This window comes from Antedon mediterranea, chromosome 9 (genome assembly GCF_964355755.1).
Source record: "Antedon mediterranea chromosome 9, ecAntMedi1.1, whole genome shotgun sequence".
Classification (NCBI taxonomy): domain Eukaryota; kingdom Metazoa; phylum Echinodermata; class Crinoidea; order Comatulida; family Antedonidae; genus Antedon; species Antedon mediterranea.
The window spans coordinates 54,009-66,490 of record NC_092678.1 but is presented as its reverse complement, the minus strand read 5'-3'; the positions used below and the strand labels follow the sequence as shown (position 1 = coordinate 66,490).

At 34.2% G+C, this 12,482-nt stretch overlaps 2 protein-coding genes across 2 annotated transcripts; both read right to left on the bottom strand.

Annotated features, from left to right (window-relative positions):
- Window positions 1-34: 34 nt before the first annotated feature.
- On the bottom strand, window positions 35-5,656 carry LOC140059566 (uncharacterized). The gene is made up of 6 exons (XM_072105514.1): window positions 5,441-5,656; window positions 5,098-5,277; window positions 3,985-4,173; window positions 3,675-3,846; window positions 2,800-3,035; window positions 35-2,582 (listed from the first exon to the last, which is right to left on the bottom strand). The coding sequence occupies exons 1-6, from the start codon at window positions 5,642-5,644 to the stop codon at window positions 2,385-2,387; spliced, it is 1,179 nt and encodes a 392-aa protein (XP_071961615.1). The 5' UTR covers window positions 5,645-5,656; the 3' UTR covers window positions 35-2,384.
- Window positions 5,657-5,717: 61 nt separating this feature from the next.
- Window positions 5,718-8,149, bottom strand: LOC140059313 (uncharacterized). Its single transcript, XM_072105190.1, has 7 exons — window positions 7,996-8,149; window positions 7,242-7,321; window positions 6,943-7,065; window positions 6,695-6,846; window positions 6,468-6,591; window positions 6,090-6,326; window positions 5,718-6,002 (listed from the first exon to the last, which is right to left on the bottom strand). The coding sequence occupies exons 1-7, from the start codon at window positions 8,147-8,149 to the stop codon at window positions 5,718-5,720; spliced, it is 1,155 nt and encodes a 384-aa protein (XP_071961291.1).
- Window positions 8,150-12,482: the final 4,333 nt, after the last annotated feature.

The window sequence follows — 12,482 nt, the reverse complement described above, 5'->3', positions numbered from 1 at the left end:
GTAGTCGTAAGATTTACATAGTAAGATTTACATAATAGGCTTATGTTTCGCTGTAATTATAGCAACTATTATAAAATTATAATATTACAATGAATGACTCACACCTGCTGCTGAGTGCAATTGAGTTGTAAAGTCCAATGTATGCAACAAGCAAGTAAATATGCACGTACACTATATATCAGACATTAACCTATACTTAATATTAGCTGATAGTAAATAATTTAATATTATCCTTACATATTTGTTACAGTGATACTAATCTTACATTGTAGCTTACAACAAAAATAGTGTGCACGCCTGAGCGCCCTTTACACTTATGTATGTTATATCTATATATAAATTTACGTAAAGCCTTGTCTACACGATCAAACTTTATGTGTCAAAAAATTTTGATGTGCCCATATATGGTAGTGCTATGCTTAAATATGGTAGTGATGTGACATCATCATGTCCATATATGGGCACATCACACTTTTTTGATACATAAAGTTTGATAGTGTAGACAAGGCTTAAGGGCAAAATTCGGTAAATCGCGCGTTATTTCTAGAATGTTTACTCGATGGTATGTAAAGTTGGTTCGTACTTTAGGTACTGATTTTAACCACCTGATGTAACCCTGTTTACTAATTAAATTGAATTCTATAATTAGTTATTGACGATTAAAACGAATTTAGGTTCAACGATTTGCCCCAAATAGGGGTGTTTTCCGATCGTGGTATACACTGTCTAATGGATGTCTAATTTGAAAAATACCCGCACACAATAATACGAGGACACTTCGCATTTTCCTATCTCCTCCTACGATAATTGTTTTTAATAGCTGAAAACCGGTTGAACAGTTCGAGTACAGCATCATAATGTTGAAGACAGGCCGATTTTATTTAAAAAATGCTATTTTGATAGATTTAATATACGTTTTTACAAATGTATTGATTTGCGATAAATGGAACATTCCAATCTCTGTTCCACAAGTGTCTATTCCCTCAGGCGTCGTAAAGGCAAGTACTGTATACTCATAACAGAAATTCGATCCATTTTTTTTTTCAATCTGTGCTGCAGATGTTGGATATAAATTTTTTTTTAAACGGATAATGAGCTAGCGTTTTCAGTCGCCGTATATTTATGTACAAATATTTATTATTGCAGTTAAACCATCCACATCATCACTCTTCCCTCACTGGCATGAGTAGCGTTGTAAATCCAGTAGAGGATAGGCTTACAGTGCATCACATGCCCTAAACGCAGAACAACTTTGGTGGGTAGGGTAGGAACCAACTTAAGTATGAATTGGCTCTAAGAAAGAATTGAAAACCATTAGGCCTACTAATTAAGTTGAGTTAGATAATTTAATATATATTGACGATTAAATCGAATTTATGATTTGCCCCGAATAGAGGTGGTTTTCACAAATTGTTTTACATTATATAAACATATACACGTCGTAGTGATGTATCGTTACATGTACTGTACTTTTCAATCGACTAGGACGGTGATAGTTTCAACAAGTATTACATCGCAATGTTTTACTGTGTTTGTGGTATATTAGTTGTAAAACATGAAAACAATTAATATTCCGTTACTAAATGGATAAAGAATATATTTAAAAATTGTTCCTCTTTGCACCCATCCTCTTCCCCATCCCTCAACCCTAATGTTACATATAAAACACAAATTAAGTTTGTTTAAATTTGACTTAAACAATTGGTCTCATTTTGTGACAAGTTTCTTTTTCGGAAGTAATTCCCAGGGTGCTAATTTTAGTTTAGTACATAAATCACAGTGTCTATTTATTCGTTTCTGTAAACGACATGTATTATTGTCCTGCGGTACGTACATTTGAAATCGCCAGTTTTTTAACGCTGAAATTACGCCTATTATGTATTCGAGAACCATCTGTGGGCATGGTACGCGAGCGTACCATCTAGTACATATAATTATATGAATACTACACCCTCCAGATAAACCTTATACTAATGCTATTTCTTATTTTGCGTTTGTTTACCCGTTCATGCAGTACGAAGTATATAGGCCTACAAATAAAGAAACGTAACTGTTAAAATATCTAGGCCCACTATACAAATCGCACTGGAGTGCGTGATATCGAGCCAATACGTTTTAAAGTACACATGAGCACAAACGTCGACATAAATGTAAGTGTTCCTAAGAAATATAGATTTTTAAATTGATTTCTCAATAATCATGCTAATATGCGTAGTTTTTACCTTATGTAAAAAACAGTAAACTGTATAGCCTTATTTAGCTCTACAGTGTATCACGGAGAACAACGTATTTGTTCGCCTTGGATACCAATAATAAACAGGTGTTCGCATTGGATACCAATAATAAACAGGTGGTTCGTTAACAATTGTAGCTAGTACATTCAATCAAAGTATTTCACATGTTTTGCTTTTTGTTGACGACTTCGATAGCCGTCGACTGTGTGACTTTCTATTCAATGTTTTCTCCAAAACTGAGACAGACTTCTCCTCAATACGAGTTGATCCTTGTTTAGTTTGTTCCATTTCTAATGCCAGTTTTGAAAAAGACTGTGTAATGATATTTGCTACAAATTTAGCCACGGCCTGCATTTGGTTAAAAAACACAATTTATATTAAAGATTTATTCCATCAATTAAACATTAAATTGATTGCCATAAGCCTACACTTGTTTCAATAGCGTATATGGATCATGTTATGTTTTTACGATATATTAATAACGGGCTTATAGTGTAAATTATAATAATTTATTTAATCTTATTTTGAAAAAAATAAATGAAAATGAAATTGAAATAATAATTACCGTTTGAAACTCTACGTTACTCAGCTCTTTTAATTGGCCATTGGTGTTATCGCCTTGCAGATCCCATTTAACTGTCCCTTTATTTTTTGTGGGTTGTTCCATCTTGGTGGTGACGACTAAGGGACCAGCACCAACAACATCAAACGTTTCTATCGGCGTATTGCTATCTTGTGTGTATTCACTTTCAAGTGAAGAAAGCCAATCAAACCATTCTACAATATTCAACTTGTTATCATCTGTGAATTATTTTGTAATACAACATTATTATCAAGTTTAAACTTTACCTAATTTTAGTGAAAAATTTTGTTTTTTGTCTTGATATTTTCTCAAAGTTTAGTAAGTTGTTTAGTCGTAAATTATCTAATTGATTTGTTTGAAACCAGATATTTTTTCAAGAACAATTGTATAAACCTTATCATAAATATATTTTACAGCAGCAGTCGAATGATGTCATTCAATTGCAGTCGCATCATCAGTAAAAGTGTTGATACTTTGGATTTTGTTCCATCAAGGTAATAAAAATCAAGTTGAAATCAATATTATTGCATGGTAAAGGTCAACAAGAAGAACGTACTTATGTGGAAATAATGTTGTTAAAAGGTAGGCAAACACAGATATTTTAGTGACGTAGTTAATTAATAGGCCATTGATTGGTGCTGTCTCCTGTCAATTAGTTTGTCTTTTATACTCAATTTGTTTTCACGATTATGTTTTTATATCGCAACATTTAGACCTACAATAAATTCAAACTATATAATGAATAATTGTTTTGGAGTAGATTAATTTACCTGTTAAACAACATATTAATATTAATTGTTTTGGAGTAGATTAATTTCCCTGTTAAACAACATATTTATGCAATAAAAACAAATTACCTGTTCGAGGCAGTAGTTCATGCAAGTCTACGTGAAACAACTGTTCGTCTATTGATATTTCCAATGAATCTTCCCCCTTATCCAAAAAATGAAAGCAATCGATGAGAGGTATATGTACAGGTTGAGTGGGGGCTTCACCTTCAAAGTACCATGGACCAGGTTGTATAAACACCTGCAGTAAATGAATGTACTTGAACATTACTTCATTTTGTGTGCTTTAGTAATCGGTTTCTAATCTAATCACGATCACTCACATTGTATAAAGCAAACAAATCCATACTATCAAAACGTGTACAACATCTAGCTTTACCTTTCTCAGTAAACCTGGCCACTGAGATATATATATTTCCGTTTCATGAAGAACAATTGCAAGTTGTGTCCACAATACTTTGGTAGCCTTACGTTCCCCTTCTTCTTCGTCAACAGTTATTCTTCCTGTAAAAACTATTATGTGTTCATCAGAGTCTTGCTGCCTCTGAGATGACAGGTGAATTAAAACCTGTAAAACACAAGCACTACTCATAAACCAAAGTTAATCTACTGTCATGTTTATTATCAATTCATGCTTGGATTAATCAAAGTAGATTGTTGAGTTGTGTCCACGAGATGGATTAGTATGCTGCAGAGATAGCAATCTCACAACAATTATGATCGATAACTCGATTGCTGTAGGCTAAAAACCACGCTACAATATATTTAATTTGTGTTACTCAAATCTGAATTCATTATTACTTTTAGACTATAGGTTGGGATGATTCAAATTGAGGACGGAGTCTTGAGGCGGAGTTCGTATCTTTCAGAGTAGGCCTATAGTTCCATAAGGATTTAAATTATGAATTAAATTCAAATGAAAAGTTTTGAAATTAAATTATAATAGCAGTACGTATCAACACACTAATTTGGAATATCAAATCATTTTGAAATAGACGTTCGCCCCCATTATGTGTTTAGGCGCGTGCAACGCGACTCCACAGCTCACTATGTCGGTTGGTCAGTCGGTCTGTTGGTTGGTCGGTAAACACTAACTAACTTGAGCACGCGATTGCAGTCATGGCCTTGTTAAAGAGTAAAATAGTTGGTTACATACCGTTAATATGGCCTATCCTCGCCACACAGCACTTGAAGATATTTAAGTTATTTAGATCATGGAATATGTTGAAAGAGCAGAATAATTAATTTCCTCACAGGAAGATTGGAAGAGAGTTACTTAGACCATGATTGAAATTGTATTGGCATGCAAACCAAATGCATGGTAACCAATAGAATATCATTTACAGAAACAAGTATCGAATTTAAAACTGATACTGGTACTTGGTTACTGATTGAATGGTTGCGTCATCATTACAGTACCAGTAAAATTAATTGTTTCAATCAAGTTTCTTAGTAACATTCACATGATGGCTAGTTTTTGTAACCATTTTACCTGATCAATTTTAGCAAGTAACCCATGTTTCCAGTGGTGCTTGTAGCGTCCTCTATAGCACATCTGACAACAAACACACATTAAACGATCATCAAAGCCATCAGGAATTCCAAAGGGAAAAACGTAACGTATGCCAATTTCTAAATCCCCATCAAACAGTGCTGAAGTCCAGTTAAGCCTCTATAAAATACAAAACACAATGCAAACAAAAAGTGTAGATTTATTTATTTATCAAAGTAAAGGTTAAATATATCCTACTGCTTATAATATATAGATAGTTCTGATTGTGATTAGCACCGTTTAGTGGAAAGAGCGAGAAATTGAGGAAGTTGAATATACCTACTGGTTCAATATCTGGAAAGTTTTCCATCCAGGTGATATAATAGCACCGTTTAGTGGAAAGAGCCGGAAAATGAGGAAGTTGAAGACATTGAATATCCTCTTCATCGTTATAAGTACCTTCTTTTAGAACCAGAATTCCAAGTGTTATTAAATATTCAATTATCAGCAATATTTGTTCCTCAGTTAGCTCGAATTTCTGAAACATAATGAAACAACATTGACCACACAAAGAACTTATAATTTGACATTAAACATTAAAAATGATCGATTGGGCGAAATTAACTTACCTGTAAAATTAAAGGAAATAAACATTCTCTTATCACTCCCTGAGTAGGAATTTCTTCTATAGCTCTCACGAGGATGAGAGGATCCGGTCGTTTGTCATTGCTTGATTTTGGCCAAAATCGTTTACTTTCAAATTTGAATGCCTTTGTACAATCTTCTAAATGGATAGAGTGTAGTACCTCTTGAAAAGAAGCCTGATTTATACATATGATCGATGGTAAACATGAAGGTGTGTTACCCGGAAAATCAACATATTTGGCCAAGTAAGACACGACTCCCTGTAATCAAACGATAATTAGATTATTGGCACAATCCTAATATCCACATTTATTTAAGAAAGGCCAATAGCCTGCATTTCATCTTACCATTTCTCTTAGGATTTCCAACGTTGTGGATACGTCCTTGCAACTGTGTATGTCACACGTATGTGCAAGATTTTTAAACTTATCCAACGTCAATAAAATAACTCCAAATGTAGTTAAAGAATGAAGTTCGTTGTACAATTTACTCATAGTTGATTCATTCATCTTGTTTTTAAAATTAAGCCAACGTCCATTACTTAATGCGGTTGTTGTGATTACCCTCCGTAGTTCGTCGAACCCCTAATATGAGAAATACCTGTGTTCAATTGTCAAACATACAACATAAAACTAAAATTCTCATTTCTCAAAACTAAATTTTACGACGAATACATTGGTTTATAATACGATACTTTTAAATAATCATGAATTAATAATGTTTACCTTTCCTGTAGTAATACTTGTACACACCATATTAGTTTGAATGTTTGAGATAGCTTTTAGTAAATCCGACATATTCTGGCGGCAACTTGATAATTTTATCGAAGTATTTGTATCATTTAATTGTCTGTTAAAAGAAATAACAAATTGTTATATTTAATTATTATTTTCTTACTGAAGCAAACAATTCCTATTAAACAATAAATAATATTGACCTAATGAAATCTTACTGAAGATGTTCAAGTTCTTCCTTTATTTTCTCTTCTTGTTTCACTTTACATTTCTGTAAAACTTGTTGCAACGAACTTAACCATTCTTGCCTTTTATCAAGCACCATGTCATCCGAATGAGTGCCTACAATCGTCACGGGAACACCAGGAGCCTAAACAAGACAATAATCATGTTTTAATAATGAACTAACATTTTACTTTCGTTTATGTTCATTGATAAATGCTTTAATGATATTCCGTGTATTTACTTTAGTTTGAACAACATTTAAACTGTCGATGATGCCGCTCAGTGAATCCTCTTCCGCCATGTTCGAAATAATGATGTAAACACACGTGTTTGACATTGCTAAGTCTTGACATTTCCGAGATATCTGGAGAAAATAAAGGTAATTTGTTAAAAACCTATTTACTAATTTGTTTTAATCAATTTTTTACGTAATTACTGTAAGCCATGGTTTAGCCAAGTTGACAATCTCTACGTGTTACTGCGCCTAGACTAGGATCAGGCTCAAGTTAGCAAATGTTGTATATACATGATAGGTACTACCTTACTATTACTGGAATAATTCCACAATTCAAAGCAAAGTATTTGCTCTTCCTCAGAGAATGTGTTGTTAAAATCAGAATCTGTAATAATCAATATATTAAACTGACTTAAAACTCAAAAGATTAATTTCGAAAGTCTAAATCTAAAGATCTGTTATTCTTGTTGATTATACATAATATGCGTCGTCAATGTTGCAATACATTAGTTATGTTTGCCTCTCTTTATTTTGTGGAACACCTGCTTCTAGCTTGTAATCATCTAGAGAAAAGGCATAGTTCATGAATTTAATTAGTTTATCCAAGTAGGAGTAATATAATACTATCATAACTGTTGCAACAACTAGGCCCACATTATATATAATTTCAGGCTCAGATGTTTTATTCGTTTATCGTTATTATTATGTGATGGTAATGTTAAGAATTGTCTTTTCGTCAGGGTGATTAATCAAAGAAAAATAGACCTATGTGATGTCTTCAGTTAAATGACCTCTGTTATGCTTTGATCCATTATTATCTCATTATAAACATAGGTTGAAATAATATAGATATAAATTAATATCAATTTGGTATACGATAATTTTGAAATATTACTCGTTTTAATAGATTAGTACAGTATTACTTTTGACTTTCGGTCCCTAATAGTCTCATGTTTTCCCTGTTATTTATAATGCCCGTGTGTTCATTCATTGAGACGAATACATAATTTAAATAAAGTTAAATCGGATCTACAAGCATTTAAATAATTAATCACTTACCGTTAGTTTGAAATGGAAACCAAAGTTCCGTACTGGCAAGAACTTCATTTGTTGTCGTCGTCCCCGTTGATTGTACATTCTCACCGTTGTCTGTAAGATATCTAATCGCGCTCGACTTTCCGCTTCCATCTTTTCCAACAAATATTACTTTCATTTTGTATCCAATATGATCTTTAAAATACATTTTTTCTTGTTCGTGTTGTTATGATCGCAGAATTCATTTAAATGGCTGTCAAAGTATATTTTGTAATGTAAGATCGTTTTCTAATTTGATAGTTGAACGAAATGATGTTGCACCTGCAATGCATACAACTTAAATAATATTATTTCCTGTATCAAGATGACAACGCGCAGAGTTTTATTGTTAAAGATGGATAATTATCGATGCTGCTGCTGCTGCAGTCTATTCTGATTTAACTCTGTTTTAATTATCATCCAGATTCATTATTTGTACTCTATTTGCATTGGTTAAAGATAAATACTATTTAATGTATTTATGTTTGTAGATAATTACATCACTATATTATTAATCTTAGCGCAGGCGCATGACGTTAATTAAACATAAATCCCTCTTTAATTATTATTAGTGTATTATTGCATCTCAAAAACATACGTGAGATGTCCCCATCCATGTTACTAACAATATCCGGTATTGTTGCATCTCATAAACATACGTGAGATGTCCCCATCCATGTTACTAACAATATCCGATATTGTTGCATCTCACAAACATACGGTGTGAGATGTCCCATCCATGTTACTAACAATATCCGGTATTGTTGCATCTCATAAACATACGTGAGATGTCCCATGTTACTAACAATATCCGGTATTGTTGCATCTCACAAACATACGTGAGATGTCCCCATCCATGTTACTAACAATATCCGGTATCATTGCATCTCACAAACATACGTGAGATGTCCCCATCCATGTTACTAACAATATCCGGTATTGTTGCATCTCATAAACATACGTGAGATGTCCCATGTTACTAAATCCCGTATTGTTGCATCTCATAAACATACGTGAGATGTCCCATGTTACTAACAATATCCGGTATTGTTGCATCTCACAAACATACGTGAGATGTCCCCATCCATGTTACTAACAATATCCGGTATTATTGCATCTCACAAACATACGTGAGATGTCCCATCCATGTTACTAACAATATCCGGTATTGTTGCATCTCATAAACATACGTGAGATGTCCCCATCCATGTTACTAACAATATCCGGTATTGTTGCATCTCATAAACATACGTGAGATGTCCCATGTTACTAAATCCCGTATTGTTGCATCTCATAAACATACGTGAGATGTCCCATGTTACTATATCCGGTATTGTTGCATCTCACAAACATACGTGAGATGTTCCCATCCATGTTACTAACAATATCCGATATTGTTGCATCTCACAAACATACGTGAGATGTCCCATCCATGTTACTAACAATATCCGGTATTGTTGCATCTCATAAACATACGTGAGATGTCCCATGTTACTAAATCCCGTATTGTTGCATCTCATAAACATACGTGAGATGTCCCATGTTACTAACAATATCCGGTATTGTTGCATCTCACAAACATACGTGAGATGTCCCCATCCATGTTACTAACAATATCCGATATTGTTGCATCTCACAAACATACGTGAGATGTCCCCATCCATGTTACTAACAATATCCGATATTGTTGCATCTCACAAACATACGTGAGATGTCCCATCCATGTTACTAACAATATCCGGTATTGTTGCATCTCATAAACATACGTGAGATGTCCCATGTTACTAACAATATCCGGTATTGTTATATCTCACAAACATACGTGAGATGTCCCCATCCATGTTACTAACAATATCCGATATTGTTGCATCTCACAAACATACGTGAGATGTCCCATCCATGTTACTAACAATATCCGGTATTGTTGCATCTCATAAACATACGTGAGATGTCCCCATCCATGTTACTAACAATATCCGGTATTATTGCATCTCACAAACATACGTGAGATGTCCCCATCCATGTTACTAACAATATCCGGTATTGTTGCATCTCACAAACATACGTGAGATGTCCCCATCCATGTTACTAACAATATCCGATATTGTTGCATCTCACAAACATACGTGAGATGTCCCATGTTACTAACAATATCCGGTATTGTTGCATCTCACAAACATACGTGAGATGTCCCCATCCATGTTACTAACAATATCCGGTATTATTGCATCTCACAAACATACGTGAGATGTCCCCATCCATGTTACTAACAATATCCGGTATTATTGCATCTCACAAACATACGTGAGATGTCCCCATCCATGTTACTAACAATATCCGATATTGTTGCATCTCACAAACATACGTGAGATGTCCCCATCCATGTTACTAACAATATCCGATATTGTTGCATCTCACAAACATACGTGAGATGTCCCATCCATGTTACTAACAATATCCGGTATTGTTGCATCTCATAAACATACGTGAGATGTCCCATGTTACTAACAATATCCGGTATTGTTGCATCTCACAAACATACGTGAGATGTCCCCATCCATGTTACTAACAATATCCGATATTGTTGCATCTCACAAACATACGTGAGATGTCCCATCCATGTTAGGCTACTAACAATATCCGGTATTGTTGCATCTCATAAACATACGTGAGATGTCCCATGTTACTAACAATATCCGGTATTGTTGCATCTCACAAACATGCGTGAGATGTCCCATGTTACTAACAATATCCGGCGAGCACAGTCAAAGAGACATATGCACCTCTAGCTATCCGAGTACTTTATCAGTTCTCATACCTTAATATTTTCTGGCCATGTGCTATATTCCAAAGTCCTGTCGAATCTCACTTTAAATAGAAGTTTACTTTGCGACAACGAGTAAGGAATTGAGGATGAGGTAGGCCTTGACAAGAAGCGTGTGCCCTAACTAATTTGTCATTTAAAGTGCATTGTGTTTGCTAATTGTTGTCTATATCACGGTCTATTTAACATTACAGTAATTAATGGTTAAGAGATTGGAAGCTTAACATGTCAGTCGCATGCAAAATGTGGGAGAGTCTACATCTGCCCGTCGTCGATAAATTGTTGCTATGTAACGTAAAACAAATTGCGAAACGTATGTTTTAAATTGTCACGCTTGCCACCGTACCAGTGCAATGCAATTATAGGTGGCGCAAATCCACTTTAATAACACTTCATAATACAGAATTTGGACAACTGTACTATAAAAAAAAAAAAAACCGGTTAAACGTTGTAGTACTTGGTAGTAAAACTGATGATAGGCGTACGTTTCATTACAGTAATAATGACTAATAATAATAATAATAATAATAAGATTTTTATAGCGCACATACCACTCCAGAGTGCTCAAGGCGGAAAATGAAAAAAATAAAAAATAAAAAATACTAATACAAGAACCCGAAAAACCCCATTGCAAAACAAAGTTGGTGCAGTGTATGCGATGCATACTTAAAATTGTGTTACAGTATTTGTTTCTAATAGGCCTACTTCTAAAGAGAAAAGTAATCGAAGCCAGTCTACATGTACAATCTACAAATTAAAATTAAAGAATTATTTGTTTAATTTGATTTTGTAGAAATACACGAATAAATTAGCTGATATTTAAAATTGTATCAAAATGCTTGGTAAATTGTGTTTAATGTTTTAATGAATTCTACTACAAATAATGTTGTAGCCTAATATTGTGTAAGCATTCTATTATCTGAGGAGGGCGTTTATTCAGCGGGGCGTTCGTATTCAACAGCATTAGGCATGCAAAGATTTTCTTGATAACACACAACAAAGAGTCAAAGTGCGTCATGCTTCTTCCAGTTGGGCTGATGTAATTAGTGGAGTTCCACAAGGCTCGGTGTTGGGCCCTACATTGTTTGCATTATATATAAATGACCTACCAAAGTATGTGTCTAGTCATATAAAGCTATTTGCTGATGATACAAAGATCTACTCAGTAGTTAACAACAGAAATGATGGACATTACAAGAATCTTTAAACAATGCACTGCAGTGGAGTAAAGAATGGATGTTGGCTTTTAATAAAAACAAATGCATGCCGATGCACTTCGGACATTCAAATGTTCATTTTAAATACCAAATAGATGAAGTTGAACTACTGGAAACAGTTGAGAAAATAAAGGACCTAGGAGTACTTACTAATGACTGTAAACCAAGCCAACACTGCACCAAAGTATCTCAGCGGGCCATGAATTGTTTAAGAAGCATCGAAGGACTTTCGTATAATAATATGTATAAGGACTGTTTTAACGTCATCTACAAGCATTATGTACGCCCACATCTCGAATTTTGTGTTCAAGTATGGAATCCGTATCTTCAAAAGGACATAAATGTAATTGAAAGAGTACAACGTCGTGCGACTAAATTAGTTCCATGTATCCGTTCATATTCATATGAAGATCGTTTAAAGCTTCTTGGCC

What these genes read in the sequence shown, in the direction of transcription:
- LOC140059566 (XM_072105514.1), bottom strand. Translation starts at nt 5,644, where the DNA reads ATGTTTCAGAAATTCGAGCTAACTGAGGAACAAATATTGCTGATAATT. An exon ending in TACTTGCTAAAATTGATCAG is followed by an intron (nt 4,174 to 5,097) that starts GTAAAATGGTTA and finishes TGTGTTTTACAG; the next exon opens with GTTTTAATTCACCTGTCATC. An exon ending in GGCCAGGTTTACTGAGAAAG is followed by an intron (nt 3,847 to 3,984) that starts GTAAAGCTAGAT and finishes CATTTACTGCAG; the next exon opens with GTGTTTATACAACCTGGTCC.
- LOC140059313 (XM_072105190.1), bottom strand. Translation starts at nt 8,149, where the DNA reads ATGAAAGTAATATTTGTTGGAAAAGATGGAAGCGGAAAGTCGAGCGCG. An exon ending in GTTTCCATTTCAAACTAACG is followed by an intron (nt 7,322 to 7,995) that starts GTAAGTGATTAA and finishes TGATTATTACAG; the next exon opens with ATTCTGATTTTAACAACACA. An exon ending in ATTATTCCAGTAATAGTAAG is followed by an intron (nt 7,066 to 7,241) that starts GTAGTACCTATC and finishes TATTTTCTCCAG; the next exon opens with ATATCTCGGAAATGTCAAGA.